Source organism: Lepidochelys kempii, chromosome 8, assembly GCF_965140265.1.
Source record: "Lepidochelys kempii isolate rLepKem1 chromosome 8, rLepKem1.hap2, whole genome shotgun sequence".
Classification (NCBI taxonomy): Eukaryota; Metazoa; Chordata; order Testudines; family Cheloniidae; genus Lepidochelys; species Lepidochelys kempii.
Genome location: NC_133263.1, coordinates 104,764,463 through 104,789,706, shown reverse-complemented (window position 1 = coordinate 104,789,706; position 25,244 = coordinate 104,764,463). Strand labels below are relative to the sequence as shown.

At 41.1% G+C, this 25,244-nt stretch overlaps 1 protein-coding gene across 5 annotated transcripts in view; it reads right to left on the bottom strand.

Annotated features, from left to right (window-relative positions):
- TESK2 (testis associated actin remodelling kinase 2) overlaps positions 1-25,244 on the bottom strand; it is a 121,570-nt gene that overhangs the window by 52,322 nt on the left and 44,004 nt on the right. For all 5 annotated transcript variants that reach the window (XM_073357891.1, XM_073357890.1, XM_073357892.1 and 2 more), the window contains one exon: positions 22,346-22,394. In XM_073357891.1, the coding sequence (XP_073213992.1) occupies positions 22,346-22,394 (49 nt within the window). The remainder of the gene's footprint in view (positions 1-22,345; positions 22,395-25,244) is intronic.

Below are 25,244 nucleotides of genomic sequence, written 5' to 3'. Positions count from 1 at the left end.
TGGCAAACACTAAAAACTCTCTGGCAGGTGAAGAATTGTATAAAGTTGTGCGACAGTTTTATTATTTTCTAAGAAATTCAAAATAAAAAATACAATATAAACGTTTTCTTTTCTGAACACCATCTTCAGTGACGTGACCAGCCCACTGGGAGGATCGCAGGACTGGCACTGGGCCTAAGGTAAATTGAGTTTGAGACCCCTGCTCAAGACTCTTGTCTGCAAGAAAACTAGGCTATTCTAGCCAGCCAACCTACCCTTCTGTCCCAGCAGGCATAATTAGCTCTATGGACTGGGCACCTACCAGTTTTTATAACTGCTTTATCAGCTCCAAATACGCAGGCTTGGAATACCAAAACACAATTTTAGCATAAGCTCAGATATCAGCTAATGCAAATTGCCATGCTGTAGCTCAGGTTACAGGGTTGTTTTACTGTTTTTAAAGTTAATTAAAAAAGCTCTGCATTATTATTTAAGAAATGTACAATTTAAAACTAAAATGTGTATGTAAGCCATCTAGTCCAAGCTGCTCAAGGCAATGGTCTTATCTCTTACATCTCAGAAATGCCTACCACACTGCTGGCACCACACAAATAGTAAATAATCAAGGTTGAAAAGCAAACATTGGATGTTTGAACTTGGGATGTGCCAGGTCACTCAGGGATGAGGAGGGACCTGCATAACCCCCTGCTGAGCGTGTGTGTTACACAAGTACGTTGCAGGGCATCAGATGTGATGAAAGAAAAGGAGGACTTGTGGCACCTTAGAGACGAACCAATTTATTTGAGCATAAGCTTTCATGAACTACAGCTCACTTCATCGGATGCATACTGTGGAAACTGCAGAAGACATTATATACACACAGACCGTGAAACAATACCTCCTCCCACCCCACTCTCCTGCTGGTAATAGCTTATCTAAAGTGATCTTCAAGTTGGGCCATTTCCAGCACAAATCCAGGTTTTCTCACCCTCTGTACCCCCCCCCCCAAACTCACTCTCCTGCTGGTAATAGCCCATCCAAAGTGACCACTCTCTTTACAATGATGGGCTATTACCAGCAGGAGAGTGAGTTTGTGTGTGTGTGGCGGGGGGGGGGGGGGGGGGCGCGGAGGGTGAGAAAACCTGGATTTGTGCTGGAAATGGCCCAACTTGATTATCATACACATTGTAAGGAGAGGTTTCAGAGTAACAGCCGTGTTAGTCTGTATTCGCAAAAAGAAAAGGAGTACTTGTGGCACCTTAGAGACTAACCAATTTATTTGAGCATGAGCTTTCGTGAGCTAGTGATCACTTTAGATAAGCTATTACTAACAGGAGAGTGGGGTGGGAGGAGGTATTGTTTCACGGTCTGTGTGTATATAATGTCTGCTGCAGTTTCCATGGTATGCATCCGATGAAGTGAGCTGTAGCTCACGAAAGCTCATGCTCAAATAAATTGGTTAGTCTCTAAGGTGCCACAAGTCCTCCTTTTCTTTTTGCAAATACAGACTAACACGGCTGTTACTCTGAAAGATGTGATGAAGTTACCTATGTGGAAGTCATGAAAAGAACTGTAACAGAGCACATTATAGCAATGGGGTGGAGCAGGCAAGTGTCTCTCAAATATGAAGCTCAAGAGACCCTGCACAAGGGATCATAGAGGGGTCCAATCAGGGGATTTAAAAAAAAAGTTAATTATCGAGCCCACAGTCCTAGTATGCTGTAGGAAGTTGCAGCTATTTATAGTAGTTGGCCAAACTTTCTGGTGTGATCAGACAAGCAATGTGACCTAGTGGTTGAGCATAGGACCAAAATACAGAACATCCAGAGGTATATCTGTAGCTCTGCCAGCAATTCACCTGTGGCCTTGGTCAGGTCACAAATTCTGTCTTTCGCCCATCTCTAAAAGAGGTAGTTGTGTGTGCACACGTGTGGAGGGTATCTACTTTACAAGGGGGTCACACAAATCAGTTTGCACTGCTCTGTGAAGGGTTACATAATGGCAACATTAGTCAGCACCCAGATTTTAAAAAAGTGTGTGGAAAGGTGAGGAATGGAAAGGAAAAAGAAAAGTGTCTTCCTACACCTTGCTCAATAGCTTCAATATCTTCTCTGGTCAAGATTTGTCCTATTCCATCCTTTCCCCTTTTCCATGATGTTCCAGCTAACTAAAATGTGTTTATTCATTTACTGGCCTGATAGCCAGAAACAATTTACTATAGACTAGGTTTCAGCTGCTGGTGTATGGTAATAACAATGTGCTACTGCAATGTACATTTTTGAAGAAAGGCTTGAGGAAGCTCACTACATATTCAGATCCATGCTTAAAATATTCCAGGAAATGAGATTATTTTGCTGGAGCCGGAAAACACTCCCAGTGTATTTATGCAACTGACCTTGATAACCATTTTTCCTGTCATTATAGTAATAGAAAAAGAGAAAGAAAAAACAGTCTAACCAACAGAAACAAACTTTATAAACTGCATGCACCATCCATCTGCACCAACAACCCAGATTTAGGCACAATGAAAATAAGAACTTTAGATACTGCAAACTAATACTGGAATGGAGTGATTGCATATGCATGGAGGAAACAAAGTACCTTATTGCTGTCACAGCCAATAGCAAGAGCAACTCTAAAGTGAGACTTCAATCAATTCAGCAGAAGCAGAGTCCAACGTCTACACCCAGAGCGTATTAACTCCCACTAGGCAGTATCAATTCTTGAGCAGTGATTGTGCCCTGCACTGTACAAATAGAGGAAGATTTAATTTCTGCCCCAGAATCTTATTGGTAATTTCTACCAGGGTGGCTAAAAATTGGACTTTTTAAAACTTTTGTTACTTAAAAGTAACCAAGGAGACGGTCTCATTTTCAAGAAACTTCAGCAAGTAGGAACTTAAAATCCAGTCACCTTCACTTAGGCATATTTGACCATTTTCTAAGGCTGACCTGAAATTGTCCTAAACATGGACTTGGGAGCCTAAAGTTAGGCTCCTATTTTTGAAAACCTTGGCTTCTGTCTTCAAGTCAGTGTTATTTTAGTGTGTCCAATTATAATGCTTTCATTCCATGCTGTTTTCAATTTAAAGCAGTTTTTCTTCTTTACTATAATCTACTTCCTTCTCCCCACTCCCAGCCAGGTCTTGCAAGTTTGTCTGAGCCTTGCTGATTCCTTGTTTCTTCCACTCCAGCATTATACTCAGCCTGCTTGATGGTTTGCATCCTTTTGGTGCAAGGAGATTGGATACAACTCTTCTCAGTCCATTTATGCCACCCAAACAGCTGGTCACTACTGACCGACAGTATGAATTCCTCTTTCCCCACTAGCTTTCTGAATTGACAGTGCTCCCATTCCCTATGGGGCTCAGGGAGCAGATGGCAACTAGACATCAAATTGGAGTCCCTTGTAGGCCAACACAGAGCATTCCACCTTTAGGAGAATGGGACAATGCAAAGTTTGTGTTTTGGGGTTTGTTAAATTTGCAGGCTATTAGTTCATAGTGTCCTGCTTTCTGAGGAAGAATGAATTAGTAATGAAGTCATGTCAAGTGAGAGAAGGAAAAACTGAAGGGATAGAAAATACAGATGGAATTTACAACTTTCTTCCCCAAAACACAGCTTTGGTGCTTTACTCGAAAGAAACTTCAAACCATTTGTATTTAAGAAAACCATGATTTGGGCCCAATCCTGCAAAACACTTATACACGTGTTTAATTTTAAGCATCCGCATCCATAGAAGTTAATGTGACTACATGCAAGCTTAAATAGGACCAGGCCTTAAACTGTCAAAACAGATATACACACAACGAACCAATGGCTTCATAAGAATAGTCTCAATTAATTCTGCAATGTGCGTTGTAATCAATCTTGTGCACTTCTGCATAATTTTTTTTAAATCAGCATCACTACAAGGAAACACTCTAACATATGTGGGATGTGAAAAACAACACTGAGAATCTGACTGATGTTAACAAATAGAAGGAAACTCAGAATTCTGACTAAGCCCTGGTCTATACGACAAACCTATGTCGCTATAACTACCTCACTCAGGGGTGTGGCACCCTGAGCGACACATTTATGTTGACCAAACTCCCACTGTAGGCAACGCTATGTCAACATAACTACTGCCTCTCGGGGAGGTGGAGTGCCTATGCCAACAGGAGAACTTCTCCCACCAGTGCCAGTACCATCTTCACTAACACTACAGCGACGCAGCTCCACACTGCAGCATTAAGTATAGACAAGCCCTAAAACGCCTTTCTAGCCTCAAGATCACGGTATTGAGACCAGGCACAGCAGCTCTCCTATAACTACATCAGGGGAGCTTTGAGCAACGAGTGATTCTGCATACCAGGGGTCCAATCCAATGTGACCAACTCATGCAATATTTGGTGTTTTTCTTCAAGTCCCAGCTCCTCAAGGCCTGGAATTGAGATTCTTAACTTTCATTTTTAGGAAAAATTATGTTTAAGCCTCATAGTTGTGGAAAAAACTGGAAAAATGTGATTCAAATGTAAAGGGCTCAAACCCAGAAGTCAAATAAAACAACCTGTTTTTGTTTTTAAATCATGAATTTTTTTTAAAAAAACCAACCACATGCTTTTTTGTGGGGAGGAGGGTCTGACTTGTCATGCTTAAACACTTGGTGATAGTAATGCTGCAGAGACTTTACTTAGTCAAAACTCCCAGACACCTTTGTCAATTTTGCTTGCGTGAGAACTGCAGGGTCAGGGATTACGCGCATGCTGCAACATCAGGGTGCAAGGGGATGAACTGAAGACAGAGTTTCAGCCAGAACTCTGAATTTCCTGCCTTTTGTTAGTTAAAGCCTGGACACTTCACATACCAAAAACATCAATTTAAAACCACATGAAGCATATCAAGCTGTGTTTGGGGACTGAAGTCTTTTTTCCCCCCTTCTTTTAAATAGTTCACAAAATATTTGGTTTCCAAGGAAAATAATATAAACGAAGTAGAGAAAAAGTACTTTGTCTTAACTACTGTGAAAAAAACACTTCACTGTATTAGACACGCTGTGGTTGTTGTGTGTTGCAAAATGAGTCAAAGATTTAAAGATTTTCCACTGAATGCATCCGATGAAGTGAGCTATAGCTCACGAAAGCTTATGCTCAAATAAATTTGTTAGTTTCTAAGGTGCCACAAGTACTCCATTTCTTTTTGCGAATACAGACTAACACGGCTGCTACTCTGAAAGATTTAAAGGTATACTGTTCAGTTTTAAAAAGTCATGTTTTACAAATAAGCATTCTTACCTGTGGACTACCAATACCCCTTCTTGGCGGGTGGGACAATGCACTCTAGCTACCTGTGGGGGAATTCTACAAACACCAGGGAACTGCTCTTAACCCGGTGTGTCCCCCACCCCAGATCCTCTCGGTGGTGGAGTCCAGGCACGTTCTTCCCCCATCCCTGGCAGGGTGGGACAACACATTCCAGTTATGTGAGGGGCAGCTCCCATAAGCATGACCTTAAGTTTATTTATTTATTTTATAACCTTGTCCATCTGCCTCTGACCCACAGCTCACCACATTCCTCTTTTGCACGGCAGTATCTGTCCACCTCCTTCCTCCTACTATTTGCTCCACTTCCCCACCCTAGTCCTCCTCATCCTGCTCAATTTCCCACCAGCTCTACCTGCATCTTTTCTCTCTCCATCCCAATTTCCCCCTTCCTCCCAACACAAATCCAGGTCTCTCATCCACACCATCCTCTGCCTCCTCAGGTCTGGTGACATTTGCCCAAAATGCAGTCCTCCTTCCGTCCCCATTCTCTTCATATCTCTCTCACCAGTCCCGACCACCACTTCTGCCCCTCTCACTTCAGCCCCTTTTTGCCATCTTTGAGTCACTCTTAAAACCCTTCCCCCCTTCTACTATTACCACCTCTCTCCACACAGAAATTTTTTTACAGATTTCTTCCAAGAGAAAACTGACAAAATACAACACGGCCATCCCATTCCTCCTTCTCTCTCCTCCTGTGTCTAACAGGAAAGGAAGTTTCTTGCCTGCTCTCTTCTAACCTCTCCACTTGCCCTAGTGACCCCATCTCATCTCCTGATGTCCCTCGTGCCAACTCTCATCCCCACCCCCTTAACCTTCTTCTCCTTAACTTCTCATTCTCTTCTGGCTCTTTCCCTTCACTATACAGACATGCTATAATCTCTCCTATCTTAAAAAAGCTCGCTCAACCTCACTTGCTTTGCCAACTACCACCCCATCTCCCTTTCATGTCTAAGCTCATTGAACACACTGATTACAATTGCTATCTGGCATTCCTCTCCTCCAACTCCATCCTGGCTCCCACCCCCTTGTATTCCACTGAAACTGCTCTTTCCAAAGTTATCTAAGGAGCTCTTCCTAGCCAAATGTCAGAACCAGTACTCCATCCTCATCAACCTGTCAGCTGGCTTCGACAGTTGAACATATTCTTCTTGAAATCTTGTCCGCCTGTGGCTCCCGTGATTGTCCTCTCCTGGTTCTCCTATCTCTCTAGCTTCGGCGTATCCTTTAGACAACCCGCTTTGTCCCTATTGCAGTTTTCTGTGGGAATTGCCCTGGACTCTGTCCTTGGTCCAAGTCTCTTCTCCCTCTACACCTTCTCTCTGGGTAATCTCATCTGTAAACCCAAATTTAACTATCAGCTTATCCTGACAACTCACAGATCTACTGATCTACTCCAGAACTGTCTCCTTCTGTCCAAACTACAATCCTAGCCATGACATCCTCTTGTGAATGTCTAGCCGTCAACATTGCTAAAACAGAGCTCCTAACGTTCCTTAAATCCTCCCCTCACTACTTCCTTTCTCAACCACTGTGACAAACACCATCATCCTGCCGGTCACTCAGGCCTGTAACCTGGGCACCATCTTCAACTCTGACCTCTCTTTAGGTCTTCACATCCAGGATGTGCCTAAATTTTGCATAACAGATACTCTCTGCATAACATCTCTAAGATACAGCCCTTCCCATCCATCCACACAACTCTCACCGTGACAAAAGCAATCTTGCCTTGTTTATATCCACTCAGAAGGCCACTGCAAAGATCATTTTTCTATCTAACCCATCACTTTGACTGTGTCACCCCTCTTTGCATATCTCCACTGGCTCCCCCTTCTCCATCACATCAAACATACGCTACTTGTGTGCACTTTCAAGGTCCTTCACAGCCTACCCTCACCCTACCCATCATCCTCACTCAGTATCAAGATGTCAGCTCCCACATGCGATCAGCTCATGGGGCCAGATTTTCAAACAATCACCTGTGTGTTTTTCCCCCATGTTGTCGCACAAGTTTGGGAGTCTCTTCCCAAAAACCATCAGCAACACTACTTCATTGTTCTCCTTCAAATCTCTCCTTTGCCATGATGCCTTCACACACACAAAAACTTGACACCAGTTAGGCCATGGGTGCCCTGAGGCCACTGCCTACCATGCTGACCAATATTTTCCTCACTGTTTCTTTGTACTTTCTTGTAGGTCTGTCTATATCAGTTTTCCTCTTGTTTTATGCTTAGAGTGACAGCTCCTTCAGGCAGAGCTTTTTGTCCAATTTGTACAGTGCCCAGTACAATGGGGTCCTGGATCCATGACTAGGGCTCCTAGGTGGTAGAATACAAATTAATAATCAATAATTTAATGGAGTAGATGTTTTCAAATCTAATTTACATATATCACGTTTAGATTTAATGTTTGCATTTCTCAGTGAACACACAGATTAGTCACCTTCACTTTTTTCTTTTGTCAATTTCACTCAAGTTCTCATGTACTAGTACATTGCTTCAATACTTATCTAAAAAAACAGGGGAATACATATTGTTAATTATCATATTTTTAGTAAGAACCTCCACTTCCCCCTTGCCCTCCCTAAAAAAATCCAGCATGGCTTAGATCCCCGAATAGCTACACTAACTTCACTTGGGGCCACTCAAACACTGCTCAGTTAATGGTGAGAGGAAATGAGGGACAAGGATACTGTCCATCCCTCTGAAGAAAAAACGTGGCAAGTAGTTAAGTCAGCCAAAGTGTTCTTTTTCAGTCTTTTTTGTAACAAACTTCCCCAAACACTGTCTCATGCCAGTACCTCTTGTGAGATAAATAATGAAGCAATGGTAACTCACCTCCTTGATATTTACAAGTGCTGTTAAGGGGAACAAGAGTAATTATATAATTCACACCCTGCACTGATTTTCCAAATGGACAAAAACATGCAGATTACACATGCTTCCTCAAAACAAAAATTTAATAGGGTGTTCTTGTTTTAAAAGAAGCTTTTGGAATCTGAAAATAACTTCCGTCCATAGGTCTAGTACCTTTTTTTGAGTACATAATGAGTATCCCAGTGCAGGTGGCTGGCAAGCAGCATCCCCTCTGAATGACGGGAATGAGGAATTTCAGCTGTATTCACCGAATCACTATTTGACTGTCTGGATACGGCCAAAAGAGGTGGGGAAAACAGCCTTAAAGGCTTACCTCTGCTAAGGTAATAAAGCAGAGCTCTTGAAACATTCAAGGTACATAGCTCCTTTTCTCCCACTGTCGAGTGCAGTTTCAGGAAGATGACTGGCAAGTTAATTAATTTATTATGAGACTATCTAAGGTATGAACTTGGGGTGTAGTCCACTACTTGGAGAGGAAACCAAGGGAGCTAATAATGGATGTTATCAAGAAGGTTGAGGTGTTTAAAATACCCATTTTGCTTCAGTCTCTACTAAAAACATTAATGGTGAGCAGACATGCAACACAATTAATATTAAGAACAAGGTGAAGGAAAGCAAGGCAAAACAGGGAAAGAACAGGTTAAAATATTTAGTTGAATTAGATATATACAAGTCAAGAAGGCCTGATGAAATTCATCCTAGGTACTTAAAAGCCTAGGTGAAGCAATTTCGTAACCACTGGCAATTATTTCTGAGAATTCATGGAGAAGGGGGAGAGGTCCACAGGACTGGAGAAGGGCAAACATAGTGCCTCTCTTTACACAGGGGAACAAAGAGGACCTGCGGAATTATAGACCAGGCAGCCTAACCTCAATACCTCAAAAAATACTAGAACAAATTATTAAACAATCCATTTATAAGCGCCTGGCGGATAGTAGGGTCATAAGGAAAAGCCAGCATGGATTTTTCAAGAACAAATCATGCCAAACCATCCTAATGTCCTCCTTTGACAGGATTACTAGCTCAGTGGTTAGGAGGGAAGCATTAAATGTGATAACTCTTGATTTGAGAAAGGATTTGACACAGTCTCCCATGACAGTCTCATAAGCAAATTAGGGAAACGTGGTTTAGATGAAAATTACTATAAGGTGGGTGCACAACTGGTTGAAAGATTGTACTCAAGGAGTAGTTATCAGTGGTGTGCTGTCAAATTGGGAGTGAGTATCTAGTGGGGTTCACAGGGGTCTGTCCTGGGTTGGTATATTCAACATTTTCATTAATGACTTGAATAATGTAGTGGAGAGCATGCTTATAAAATATGCAGATGGTACCAAGCAGGGAGGGGTTGCAAGCTTTTGGAGGACAGGATTAGAATTCAAAAGGACCTAGATAAACAGGAGAATTGGTCTGATTTCAACAAGATGAAATTCAATAAAGACAAATGCAGAACACTTCACTTAGGAAGGAAAAAAATCAAACAACTACAAAATGGTGAGTACGTGTCTAGGCCATAATACTGCTGAAAAGGATCTGGGGGTTATAGTGAATCACAACCTGAATATGAGTAAACAGGGTGATGCAGCTGTGAAAAAGGCTAATATTCTGGGATGTATTAACAGGAGTGTCATATGTGAAACAGGAGTTATTTGTCCTCCTCTATTTGGTACTGGTAGGGCCTCAGCTGAAGTACTGTGTCCAGTTCCAAAAGTCACAAATTTCAGAAAGATGTGTACAAATTAGAGAGTCCAGAGGAGAGCAACACAAACCTGACCTATGAGGAAAGGTTAAAAAAACTGGGCATAGTTAGTCTTGAGTAAAGATGACTGAGGGGGGACCTGCTAACAGACTTCAACTATGCTAAGTGCTCTGATAAAGAAGAAGGTTGTCAGTTGTTCTCCAGATTCTGTCCACTGAAAGTAGGACAAGAGGTAATGGGATTCATCGGTTGAAAGGGAGATTTAGGTTTGATATTAGGAAAAACTGTAACTATAAGGATAGTTACATACTGATTAGGTTACATCAAGGGAGGTTGTGGAATTCCAGTCTCTGGGGGTTTTTAAGAATACGTTAGACAAATACCTGTTAGGGATGGTCTAGGCATACTTGGCCCTGACTGTGTGTGTGTGTGTGTGTGTGTGTGTGTTTTGGGGGGGAGGAATTGATCAATATGACCTCTCGAGATCCCTTCTAGCTCTACATTTCTATAATTCTATAAGTAAATATTAGAATAGAAGGCTCTTCCCCAGAATTCTGGTGATACTTCCCCTATGGTACTTAGACGAAGCACCAAAGCCACTTCTTTTTGTAAGAGAGGGAAGGAGGATGGGTACGGGGGTCAAGAGGCAAACTGGATCAGTTGCCATTGGCGATGATCTCTGTAGGACCCGTGGCAGACTACACCTGGTGGACAGGGCAGAGAGGCTTCCAAAAGTCATGCTGTGTCAACTGGGTCTAACGTGGCTCCCGACAGTCCCCTCAGTGTTGACTTGCTGCAAGAACAGGGTGTGTTAGTAAGGAGAAAGACAGCTGGGGAGTCCTACTGTACTGAGGGTTTTTCTCTTGGTATGAAAATCAGGCTCTCTCATGTGATGTCAACAGTTTTCTTTGTCTCAAGTGGGTCAAGGACGCCGACAACCAGGGAGTGTGCGTCAGGGTGGGAGCAGGAGTACTCGAACCCTTTCTGAGGAACTCAGTACCTCTTCTCTACTTTCTTTAAGGTTGGTGGTATTGTGGTCGGCTTTTGACAGGCCCCAGCAGTCCGTCATTTACTGGGAGTCCGATCCTGCCCAGGCCAAATGTTGTCAATATGTATAACAACCTAGGAGAGTTTCTTGCACGACAGAGATACAGATATAGATCTCTCTCTCTCTCATAAGTAGCGTGGAGTTATCTGGCACTGGTACCTATGCCAAGAGGACGTCTTCATCATGCAACGAGGATGAAAGATATTTAGGTGGTGAAACAGGATGATGTTGCTGCTCTGGCATTAGGTCTGGCTGTTCTTGGTATTCTACCCTGTCAATGGCAGGGGCCTGATCAGGGATGCCACTGGGGAGTGCAATCTTTTCCTCTTTCTAAAGTGCAGTATATATCCATTCCTGCAAGCGTATGAGGGAGGACTCCAGGATATAGAAAGTGCATCACTCTACCCCAGGTCAAAAAGTGATGCACTGCAATTGAAAAAAGTCACTCCTCTCACACGCAGGAACACTTATAGTGGGACCCACACTGCCACATACTCAAAAAGGAATTTTCAGATAAGCTTTGGTTTGAAAATCAAGTTAACAGCATTTTTTATGCAAAAATGAAATTAAAAGAAACTTCAGATTGATTGGTTTCACAGTAGCAGCCCTGTTAGTCTGTATCTGCAAAAAGAAAAGGAGTACTTGTGGCACCTTAGAGACTAACAAATTTATTTGAGCATAAGCTTTCATGAGCGAAGTGAGCTGTAGCTCACGAAAGCTTATGCTCAAATAAATTTGTTAGTCTCTAAGGTGCCACAAGTACTCCTTTTCGTTTTTCAGATTGATTGGCTCAAGAAAAATCTCAAGAGTCACACCTACCTTTCTAAAGGCATCAAAAAAAGCTATCAATTATTAAAGACTCTTTTCTTTGTTAGCCAAAACTTAATCAGATTAATCTTAAATATTGTGCACCGATACTGGCTCTTAGTCAGGAAGTGGAGAACACAGACAGCAGATGGAAATACATTCTGTATATTTTTATAGCAACATTGTACAACCGTTCACACAGGACAGACTTAGCAAGTACCTAGTGAAAGAGGCATTATGACTTGTAGGTTCATTTTCCCTTTACTACTACTCCTGCAGTAAAATTAAATAACTTCAGGTTTGTAAATAAAACAAGACTAGACTAAAGAACTAAAGATGTCCTAACATTTACATCCGTTTATTCTAACATAAAAAAATTGCTCCTTTAAAAAAAATTACTGCAATAATCATAATACTGAAATTCTCTGATGGAAAGTGCTATTAGAAGTGCAAAGCCCTTTGCAAAACAATGAAATAACTCTTCCAGTACCACTGGAAGAGGCATTAATCCTATTTTACAGCAGGGAAGACAGTCAGAGAGATTAAATGACTCAGCTACTCTTTTGAACATTAGAAATGTGTATTACCCTCAGAACTTGTAAGTGAGCATATTTCTTGCCCTTCTCTCCCACACGTTTTTTGTGTGGTCATCTCATTTGCTCGTTTCTTCACTTAAGACCAGATTGCGACAGGCCCATACGTGGATGTAGAGGAAGGCCTAGTGCGGCTTGCAGAAGAGTCTCTCAACTGCAGTCTCCGGATTCCATCCTAATGCTGTCATGAGATACATTAACTATTCTGCTTCATGCAAAGTTATCATTAATCTCGCCATAGGGCCAATCCCTGGGGTCTAGCCAAACCGCTCATCTGATCTTGGAGCCATTATGTGCAAGTGTGAACCCTCTGTACTGAGGTAGAGCAGCCTGAGAGCTGCTCTCTCTTACACAAGCTCCTAATGACCCCAGAGGAACCAAACAGCAGTGGAGGATTGACACAACATAAGAGTAATCTTGCTACAACCCTCTTTCCTCCAGCCCTATGCTGGAAGCAGAAGGAAGAGGTGGCAGAATAGGAGCAGCTACTCCCACTTTGTGCCACCACAAGATTCCCAGTGCACAGGCATGATCCTCCTGGAACTAGATACACTTGCCCTATGGCCGGAATCCACCTGAGGCGCAATACAAGATGGCCATACTGCACTAGAGACTATTTTAACAAATACCTGCCTCTCTCAGGTCACACCTATCACCCTGGTGTCAGAATTCACAGGCTTTTCAGGTTCATATCTGAAGAGACCTAGTTTTCTTATAGATACTGGTCTATGCCACACACACCCAACCACCAGTGCCATTGCTACTGTACCAGGTTCAGGGATTATCTGTTTCCCTTTGTGTGAAAAACAGAAATAAAAACACAAACAGTAACTGCAACTTTAACAGGAAACCTAGAAAGAACTGAATCAAAGAAAAAATAGGGTATGCAAATAAAGACTGACACTATTAATCCAAAACTCACACTGTTCATTGGCTTGTAGATCATAGGGATCATTTTAATCCCAAATTTAATCAACAGAATTTTACACATACTTAAGAACTCTTTACAGAACTTGTACAGCAGTTCCTCTGAGGCATCACAGAACTGGGTGGCATTTAAAAAAAAAAAGGAGACAAACTGACCCTCTGGCAGCAGCATTGTATGCTATTCCTAGCCTTTTTAAGGGAATTTGTCTTTTAGAACACTGTAATCCAAAATTCACTCCCTTAATCCTAAACATTTTCGATTTAGTTTAACAGGTAAATTCTCATAGTTTAGTCAGCAAAAAGTTCCAAGAGAAAGTTTCCATAGCCAATCTTCCCTTTCCTCCTGGAGGGGAGAGCTTGGATTAGTTAAATCCACAACAACTGCAAAAATCCACGACACCCCAAGGTAGACATCCTGCCACACTGGTCAAATCTCTAAAACTACCACAGTTTATAAAACTATATATATGCACACACAATAAAAATGTTCATTTAAAAACTCAGCTCATAAGAACAAATAAGACAGGGCACCAAAACTGGTGGGGAAAATGTACAAGAAAATGGAAGAACATTTCCCTGTGAACCAGTGCTCAGACACTGTACTGAGGAATACATGGTATAAATACCTAGATAGAAAACAAGGTATCAACTCCCCCAAACCAGTATATTCAAACTAGAGATTCCAAGTCATTTGGCTAATTAAAAGTACAAGACAGTAAGATACACAAACTGAGTCTTAATTCTAGTTTGCAAACTTTATATCAGTACAGACTGACGGTAGGCAAGCACAGCCAGGAGGAAAAGAATCAATGCCATGTATAAAAGTTACAAAAACTCATCCTTTACTTGTGGATAATGACTGCCAAACACTAGATTCCTGTTTCTCAAAAGGCTTTGGCAGTTACTAAAACTAGCTGCATGAAATATGTGCTAAAATATCTCAAGAGATTTCACTACTAAGCACTTGGATCACTGGAAAAAGACGATTTGCACAAGCCAAAGAGAAAATTCACGCCAAACGAGGAATGTGTGTTTACTGCAGTAACATGGTAGCTTTTTGATGTGACTATTTTATGAGTCAGGGTTCTGTTCAAAAATGTGTCATAGCAGCATATAACTTCACCAGGGAAGGGGAAAAAAAAAGACAGTTTTAAAAGGGTAACATTTAGATGTTTAATCTTACTGAAGGGTCAAGTGAAGGACCCTCCCCTTCTGTCATTTTGGTTTTGCTGGAAATGGAGCTTTCAGTGCATTACGGACAAGTACTATATTTCTAACAGGGTAAATGTGGGTGTCTCTACTTCCATTTTAATCTCCCTTTTTTTCTCTCCACCCTTTGCCACCTCCTAGCTTTCTTTTTATATTATTATTGCAATACTGTGGGCTAACCTCACTGAAGTAGGGAACTACTGCTACTCTCTTCTATTGGAGAAACACCACTGCCACCCTTTTGGAGAACTAATACTAACCTGAAGGAGAGGCTCCTTCGGTACTGCAGAGGAAATACTCCAAAACACAAACCTCGACTGTTTGGTAAATAGTTGGCTATCAGGCATGGAGGGAAGGGTGCTGGAGATCCAGTGATGCTAAGTGCCTCCAGAACTAAGCAAGAATGATGGCCCTTGTGGATTCTACTTCTTTTCTACAAACTGACTGTAACCAACAGGGGAATCTGTTTGTATGATCTATGAATTCTGTGTGAGATTATGAACTCTGTATGTATCTCTGCCAAGCAGCAAACTCCATTTTGTATGTGCAACCTTTTACCTTCTCTACTGTCTGTTTGCCTCCACATTGGGCTGAAATAGTAAAAGCAGAACAGAAGAGAGAGTAATTGATTTGAAATACTCTACCACAGAAATGGAATTGCTCTAGAGAATAAGATAGTTCTCCTGGGTAGGAGCTGGGTTTGTCTGAGAAGAGGTTGCCTTGGCAACAAAATCGCCTGGCAGGGGTCTCTGGTCACCTGGGGAAGCTGGAAAGAGAGTCACCTGATAGAGAAGACTTGAAGGGAAGAACAGATCTATAAGGGATCTTTGGCCACTTTCATCAGTTCAAGCTGATAGGCGCTGATGCAGCCTTGAGGCAGGCAGGGGAAACTCTTCTTGCCTGCCTGAGCCCAGATGGTCCCCAAGGACTCCCAAGGGAAGGGTGTGCCTGAGAGGGATATTACAGTTAGGATGCATATTGTTTTCTAAATTATCACTACTGTCTTGTGCTTTATATGACTAAGTATAATACAGCAATGGTATTAGAATCTGTGCAAAGTGTCTCTGTGTGAGTTATATGCTTCACAATTGCCACGTGCCTCCTGAAGAGAGTTAAACAGCAAACCAGAAAGCACTCACCTTGGGATGGAGTTCTGGGAGAGGGTATGTTTAAGTGATGAGGGAGTCTGAAAGTGGAACACAGTGGATAGGTCCTTTCACAGTAGTGATGTGGGTGGCCAGCAGAGAAAGCCTGAGAGTGTCACAGATCCAGTCAATCTGGACATCCAAATATGTATGCCAATCTCCCTGGTCACTGGGCAAATTAAGGATGTTGATGTGCTCTAGAACCCCTCACACAGAATGGCCCCAGAACTAGTGCAGACCCACAGGGGTTTTCATACTTGTAGATCTTTCTTGGAATCCTTGTGTATTAGGAAACGAAAAAATTTTGAGAGTCTCAGGCTTTCAAAGCCACCCGAGATGCATAATGATTGCTAAGAATTGCATTACCTGTCATGACTCCGCTGTATCCTGTGGATTTGGAGTGAAGGAGAAGGAATTGTTGCCTAGCTGTCTCTCCAAACCAGAGCCAAAACCCCATTCAACGTTTTTTCAAGGGGAAGTGGAAGTATGCCTGAGGAGGATAATCAATTGCAGGTTCATCTTTGCTCGTGGAAGCAGAAAACAGCATGGACGCCTTGGCTATTAGATGTTTAGTTTTTAAGTTAACAACAATTCTGGGAACTAGGAGCTTTTTACATTCTCTCCTCGCAATCAGGGCCTGGCTCCAGCAGTATATTATAAGTACTATAAATAAAACTACCCCCCCGAGACCTCAAATCCCACTGATTGCACTTAAAATTTGCCTACAGTGGGCATGGGGAAGGGAAAGTAATTTCCAGTCAATGCAAACAGACACACTGGAGACAAAAAATTCCCTACCAAAGCAATAGAAACTTCCATTAGCACTAGCTGGAATTATGAGCACAAAATATAAAATAAGGAGCCACAGAGCAAGGGGGAGGAGGGGGGAGATTCTGAACTGCTACATAACAGCATCCTTCTCAAGACAATGACAGAAGATGATTGATGGGAGTAAAAGTAGCAGTGTCTTGTTCAATAAGCTATTCAAATATAATGTGTCAGAACAATCCAATAGGAATCCCCTTGTCTGAGCTGAAAATTAACGTGTCTGGAAGTATTTGCATTGTAAACTGTTTTTCCTGAGGTTTAGTACCCAGTTGTAAAAAACACCTCCTTAAGTTGAAACTCTGCACAGGTTCAGTCAATCCCTTTAGGGTTTTTTTTTTTTTAAACAAAAGAAATGTCCATAGCAGCACTTAATATATTTTCCATGTAATGCTTTTTGGCATACCTACACGCATTAACACCCCATCTTCCCATACTGCAGGCTGCCAGCACATACTGCAGCAGAGAGCAGTGCGGCAGCATGTGGAGGACTCAGGAAGCATTTCACACTTCAACACTCTTCCAGGAACCTGAGTGTGCAACATCTGTAAAGCATACTACACAAAGTGATTGGTGTGAAGAACTGCTGAGCAGAGGTAGAATCTACACTCAGCCAGGGAACCACTGAAGGGACATCAACTGCACTAGAAGGGTTATTTCCCTACTTTTCCTGTTCAGCATCTCCCACAGTTTTTCCCTCAGGACTGTAAGCAGATACATACACAGCATCTTACAGCCACGGTTGCCTCAATGGATCTGGGACTCCTGAAACACCTAACGCATAGGGCCTAGTACGGATGCTAACAGTACGGGCTTCCAGGGAATTTCCCCAGACATTGGAGGATGGAATTACAATGACTGGCTGAATGAGTGTAGCAACACCACAATGGAGAGAAATTTCGGTACACTGGGCTGGTGGTAACAAGCCCAGTGTTGCTACCATCCAGCACGATCAACACTTATAAAATATCTGGGGATGGCATTTGCGTGTTGTTTGCATGGCACTGTGCAGACACTGCAAGCTCAGGACGTCCCAACCAAGTTTATAGCAATATTTTTTCAGCTGACGTACACAAGGCTGCTGGGGCTTTGGTTTCCCTTCAACAATTCTGCACCACGAATATATAAAACTCAGACTGTGTGTAAAATGGTTTCATATATCTTCAGCATGAAAAGCATTTTACAAAAATCTTACTGGTCCCTTACTCAGAGCCTCCTCAGAGGGACTTGAAGGAAAAAGTTGTACAAGGACAGTGAACACTTAATGAGTGGCTGCTATCTACTGAATGAAGCAAATCCAGATGTCCCCCTTTGCACACTACAGCCCTGTTGTATTAAAGCATCAGTTCCACTTTCCAAATGTTTTTAATGGTGTGTTTGCAAGGGTACATACTGTATTACTGCTCAAAAGAGAGAGATGCCGCAGCTTCCAGTCTGAATAGCACACTGAACACATTCAATATTGATTATGCTGTGGAACTATAACATATCCAGAGTCCCAGTCCAGTCCAATTAATTCCACTTTCATATTTTGGAAACCCCATGCATTAAGCTGTTTCTTGGCCAGACAGTTTTCAAACAAAACCCATTTCTGAGGGGGACAATTAAAAACGAGTACAAATGCTGCCAAAAGGAAAAGAAACAAAACAAAACCAAGCACCAGAATATCAACACTTTCCAGAAGCAGACAACTTATGTTCTGCAGATCTCAGCATGCTCAGATTCTTGTATGCTCAGACATGTGGAAAAAGTTTTGTTAAATGTAACACTCTACTTGCCACCTGCCAGGAGTAAAGTGCTAGATACCGGTAACACAAATCCTGAACAGCCAGATGACGACCTCTAAAATTCTCAGAGCTAGTCGAATGGATTTTATGGCTACTTTCCTCCCTCTTGATGGTATTTGCATGCCTCAAGAAAATTCATGTACAATACACTACATTTGCTAGAAGGCCTCAGCTTTCTTCAGATTACTATTTGTCACAGGAACAAATACATACAAAAATAAATTAAATTCTTTGTTCAGATGTTAATTTTAAATCTCCAGAATCACAGAACTGGAAGGGACCTCGAGAGGCCATCTAGTCCAGTCCCCTGCACTTGTGGCAGGACCAAGTATTATCTAGACAATCCCTGACAGGTGTTTCATAGAATCATAGAATATCAGGGTTGGAAGGGATCTCAGGAGGTCATCTAGTCCAACCCCCTGCTCAAAGCAGGACCGATCCCCAATTTTTGCCCCAGATTCCTAAATGGCCCCCTCAAGGATTGAACTCACAACCCTGGGTTTAGCAGGCCAATGCTCAAACCACTGAGACCTGCTCTTAAAAATCTCCAATGATAGAAACTCCACAACATCCCTACACAATTTATTCCAGTGTTTAACCACCCTGACAGGAAGTTTTTTCTGATGTCCAACCTAAACCTCCCCTGCTGCAATTTAAGCCCACTGCTTCTTGTCCTATCCCCAGAGGTTAAGAAAAACAATTTTCTTCCTCCTCCTTGTAACAACTTGTACATACTTGAAAATTGTTATGTCCCCTCTCAGTCTTCTCTTCTCCAGACTCTCTCTTTTCCAGACTGTTATCCTTCTGAAAACATCATTGTTCCCAACCACAGTAAAAGCGTAGGTCCTCTGTACTACACAGATTTCATGTCAACAAATTTTAATTTATTTTTAAGCAGCTTTCATAGTCTGGAAATAGATTTAATTAATTTAGAAAAATCTTCAGTGCTGTCAGAGTCCGAAGGCCTCCATCTATCCAAAGAACAGGTCCAGCACAGGTTGCAGTAGGGTTGCCACCCATCCAGTTTTCACCCACACAGTCTGAGTTTCAGTTTTTGTGTCCAAGTGCCATTTGACAAGTCCTGATGTCCAGTTTTTTTTAATCTGCGGGGGAAGAGGCGGAGCAGCAGTGGGGCCTTGGGAGTCTGGTTACCAGCTATTAGAAAAGTGGAAACCCTAGGCTGCAGTAATGGAAGATTCTGCTTTCACTGCCTCAACCATGCCCTAGAAAGCAGTGGCCTATTGAGATAACATAGTTCAACCTCTGCGTCCAATTCAGTCCTGGACAGCTCTCCTGAGAATGCCAATAAGGACAGAGGTTAGAATCAACCAAGCTGGTTGATTCCATTTTCTGGTTGATGGAATCCATTAACCAGAAAATGGAATGACACCAATTTATTTCATATAACCTAGTGAAGAGCCACCAGATGGTAGTTTAATTTTGGTTACTACTGTCACCATGGGCTGTATTGAAACTGGTGGCACTAGAGGTAAAGAATATGTATCCTACCACCAATTCCCTTAGCCGTTCACTTCTGCCCCTGTTCCCCAAGCCCCAGAAACTCCTTTAAGCTATATGACCAGTACTGTTCACAATATTCCAGAAGGGGGAATGACAGTATAACTGGCAAAACTTGGACTCAGAATTTATATACTGATATTACTCAGAACTTATATAGCACTTTACATTTTCAGAGCACTGTACAAATATGAACTAATACACCACAAAAGAGCTACTGTATTAAATGAATGCCTGCACATGCTCACTGCTTCCATGACCAAATGCCCATATGTAGCAATTTTATTATTTTGGCTGTAAATTAAATTTACCTGAGTTCTCACTTGGGCTGTAGCAAACACTATAATTAAAATTAGATACAACATTTCATCATAGCTCCCCTATTCTGTCTGGTCATAACTCTAAAACATTCTGCTTGGGTCTGAAACATCATTTTTTGCCTCAATCCAAAGGTAAAGTTTTGTGAAAGACTGAGGATTCTCTCTTCTATTATTTTGAATTACTGGTGACCAAAAACAGAGGAAACAAAGGTTGCCTATTTCGCTTGCCAAGAATTCAGAAATTGCTGAAGAAAGCAAGCATCTGCAAATTTAGCTACTACTCCATAGGAAGTTTCTCTTGGGTTTTTGTTCGCTTGTTTGCTTTTTGAAGAGGTGTTTAAAATGATAAGCATCTGGGAGGAAAATGTCATTTCTGAGCATGCTCAGTAGTATCTGCTAAGATTTTAGTAGAGCATAATGAAGTCCAATTACTTTTTGGACATGTTTAGGGGCAGGGAGGGGGTATTCTCCCTGCTTAGCCTGATCAAAGACCCCAAAAGAGACAAGCACTAATGATCAGGTAATGGGCATGAAGGAGTTTTACTTAAGCACACAGAGAAAAAATTCTTAAAACAACTTTGCTGGGTACTGGAGAATATCACAAAGATTGAGAAAACTGTCCATCTCACATTTTGAAGGTCTTCTCATAAATCTGCTGCATCCTGCAATTTTCTGAAAAGTCTAAGTTTTCATTTTAAAAACATCTCTTTTCCATTGTGAAAATACAGCTGTTAAAGTCTGCTAATGTGCTTCAGCCAAAGAGCAACAAAGGTGTGAACTCATCCTGTCCCTCCTTTACCCCATTCACCCCCAATGAATTCTGACCTTCAAAGCCAATGTGTATATCCATTCAAGTCTGGACTACACATGCAAACTGGGCAAGCAGCAAACTGTGGGCATGCCTTTGACTGGCCCTGTTATGTTCTCTATTTGTTACTATTGTTTTACACACGATTACCCAATCTTCCCTTTCTACAGAGACTCCAAGGCATGCATGCCAAGTCCCTTTGGATAAAGGGCAATCATAGAATCACATGACAGAAAGGGATCTTGAGAGGTCATCTAGTCTAGTCCCCTGCACTCATGACAGGACAAAGTATTATTAGATATTCCTCCCCATTTTAATCATTAATGGAATCATGCATATTAACCTCTTGAAATGTTTTTTTCTCTCTAATAACTGGCTGCATTCTATAAAAAATATTTCACAAATGGTTATGGTGGGCAGATTCCTTCTGGTAAATAATAATTAAAGGTGATCTCACTCATACCTTTTTTAAAAAGCAACATACATTTTTAAGCAAAACAAAGTTACAAATAAAGTTACATTGACAGTATTGTGGCTTTTTGCACGTTTTCATATTAGGCAGTTTTAAATACTTTTTGTCCTGTAAAAAAATATTCTAAAAGCACTGACATTCATGCAAGATTGCTAAGCAGAAAACTTTTGTTCTATTATTCATATAAAAAACCTAGTTATTTGTGGGAGTTTATCAAGACACTCAACAAAATGTCATAATGAAACAATATCCTGTGAAAATTTTGTCACTGGGGAAAAAAAGTCAAGTACTTTTCTTGTATACATCATATGCACAGCACAACAAAATCAGTGTGTGAAAGGAGCAAACCTGAATTATGAGGATTGCTATGTCTCCCCCACCACATGAAATGTGGTACCAGTTTCTTTTTTAAAACACAGTATCATGTAAAGAAAAAACTGCAACATCTCATGTAGAAACTTATCCTCCAAATATGACTTCATGTCTAGTTTTATTACAGTACCTAGTTTAGTAGAAGATACTTTATCATACAAGTTAGTCAACTCCCAACTCTCCCAGGGCGAGTGTTCTGTGCTCCAATTTATGTGAACAGAACAGGTAATTATCAAGTGATCTATTCATTCCCTGTCCCCCATTCCCAGCTTCTGGCAAACAGAGGCTAAGGACAACATCCCTGCCCATCCTGGCTAATAGTCATTGATGGACCTATCCTCCATGAACTTATCTAGTTATTTTTTGAACCCTGTTATAGTCTTGGCCTAGATACTCTTTTGGATACTCTGTTAATGGCCATTTTACATACCTAAATGTTGATTTTTCATCCAATTAAGGGTCAGTGTTTGAAAGCTGGGTGTTAGGAGTCTATTACTGAAACATAATTAAGAAGCCTGATTCTGTAACATTTACAGTAAGTGATCCTATCAAAGCCAGTGGGACTACTTGCATAAGTAACTGCTACTCAACAAAATGTAGAATCTGGACCCAGGGGAGTACACAAAACAAACAGTTCAGTACTGAACATAAACAGTCTTACCTCAGTCAGTGCATGCAGTTGTCCTTGATGTACACAGACACCCATAAACCTACAAAATACAGAACAAAGGTTTTTTAAAATATATAAATAAAAACAACAGAAGTAAAAAGAGAAGGTGGTTCAATGTTCAAGCATTAGAAACAAGCAAGGATCAGTGTGGTGAAAACTGTACATCTCAGGTCGGAACATTTAAAATCCTAGCTTAACAGAAGGGTGAGGGGCTATGGTACAATATTTTGAATGCTCAGTTCAATAGAGCTCAGGAGACAAGACTCAGACTCAAGTGGAAAATTACTCACTAAAGGGGTAAATTGTCTCATTTTCTCCAAGCCTTGAGGAAAGGACAACATATAGCTATGTCACCAGGGGAAAGGAAAGGGGTCAAAGTCACAATTAATTATCTTGCTTCGTACTTACTCAGGGACGGACAGCCAAGCTGAGTAATCAGCTACAAGCCAATACAAATAGCAAATTACTTCCCCTTCTGGACTGGCTACTTTGTGCTAGCTGCTATTGAAAGGTGTGGGGAGAAGAGAAGCATCTTATGCTCCCACATTCTCTTGCACCGTCACATAGGGCAAGTGAACATTTTACCCTGAATGACTATTTCATCATTTGATTTCAAAACACTCAGACTGTAATCAACTACTTAGACGGTAAGCTCTTTGGGGCTGGGACCATCTCTCTGTGGTGTGTTTGTATAGCACCTACCACATTGGGGTCCTTGTCCATGTCCTAGTATGGGTACTCCAAAAGCACCTATCATTCTTAGTTTTTAAGCACAATGAAGAGAATAGCATGCTAAACATTCAACCTTAGGTTACAGGAGTGCAATCAGAATCTCATTTGCACACCTCACCTCCCCCATCCCTCCAGGTTAAACTCCTTGTGTTCACCACAAACGGGCAATTTGTGTAGCAGCGGTCACCCTGGGTGTGGCAAAATGTGAATGAAGACTAGTAAAGCAGAATGTAATACTGTCTCCCATTAGAAAGTTAAATTAAAGCCTGACTTTTTACAACTATATAGACTCCAGAAGTGTACAGTTGATTCCATATCATTGTCATACGAGGTGTGTGCTTCATAATACAACCATTTGCAGTTGTATCATTTACAATTTGATCACTTAGAGGTAAAAAACATGTTGACTATTAAGTTGTGTTAATGGCTGACAGAGGAATTCTTCCACACACTCTCTTATTCCCCCCCCACAAAAAAGTGTGTGAGCAGAAATGCATGATTTCAGTAAATGCGACCATTCTGGATGTGACAGAGGAACCTCGTGAAGGTTGATTTGTAGAAATAATGACCTTTTATATCCTAAAACACTTCTGTATTTAAAAGCAAAATGATGCAAGGGACACGTAGTACTAGTTAAGCTAAGCTGCTTTTGAAGAAATGAATGATCCTTACTGTTCTTTTGTCTAACAGCTGACTGGTAAATTACAGGCAACCCAAGAAAAACAATATAGATAAGGGACTTTGCATAAGCTGAGCTGTGAAAATCTGTTTTCTGTAACTGGGAGGAAAAAAATGGAACTTGCTCCATAAAATCTGCTGTTCCACTGCTCTTGCCCCATATGATATCTATCTTTATCATGGGGAAAAAAGTGAAAATGTGAATACTCTCTGGTTCATATAATGCAAAACTATGGTGAGATCAGAAAGAGATTTTTGGATATCCAGTCTATAAAACTGCTGACTCTTCTCTCCTAAGGGCAACTACTTAAAAGAAAATCTGTAAATAGGTCATTCATATTTAAAAACCGTTAAAAGGTCAGAAATACATCTGTTCAAGAAGTGACTGACATTATGCAGGCGAACTCTGAAATACACTTGATTAAACTAAGGCCATTGAGCTGCACCACACAGAGTTACAGCTTCATTCACAAAACAATGAAGCCTGATATGCGATTGTGGTCTTCCAGGACATTTAGATCCTAGACTCCAGCGGCTACTCCTGCACAAGTTCCGAGAGCTTGAAAATTTATTTTGTCCTTTGTGAAACGAAGATTGATGATATATTGCTGGTAATAACATTTATTATTGCAACATTTTTGCTCAGTTAAAAAAGTTGACCTTTGTGGCAAATACATACACTAACATTTCAACCAACCCAGATATCTAAAACAGGCTATGAAGAATTTATACTCCCTTTTCTTTCAAGACAAGAATCAAATGGTGTGTACTAGGAACACAAGTCTCATGGCTTATGCAATATATCTGACAAAAGAAGCTGGACTCAGATTATCATTTTAGATAGAAGATAATACAGTACATCTAGGCAGTAGGAATTCTATAGTTAAATTTGTAAAACAGCTTCCAACAGAAGCTCACACACTAACTCACTCAGACACACAAAATCCTGACAACTATTTTTTTTTTAAATGTGGAACCTCCATCTAAGAATCTTCAAACATTTCACAAAAAAAGAATGAATTAACCCTACACATTCATGACAGACGAAGGTCTTTTGGAAAAGAACAGGTTTTTTAAATGTATGTAAATAAAGTCTGATGTTAATCCAACAAGATGTTTGTGAGACAAGGTTGTTCTTCGTGGAAGGGAATGGTGAAGGCCACAGAAGAAAAATAACTGGCAAAAAAGCAGGTAGAATTCAGAAGTTTCAATGATGTTAGCCAGTTCTGATGGAATTTGTAAATTTTTTCAGCTAAACTGCTTGGGTCACAGGAGGTCTCAGTATCAAACCAGCAAATTATTTTATTCCAATTGTCTTATTTAATATATCTTTCCACATCCATTATAGTAAAAAATATAGTCTATATCAAAAGTAACCTACCGCAGGTTTCACAAAGGTCTTTTTGTTTTTTAAATACTAAAACCATTAGTAAAATTGAAACAGCCATTTAGTGGGTGTTCACACACCCACATTTAGGCT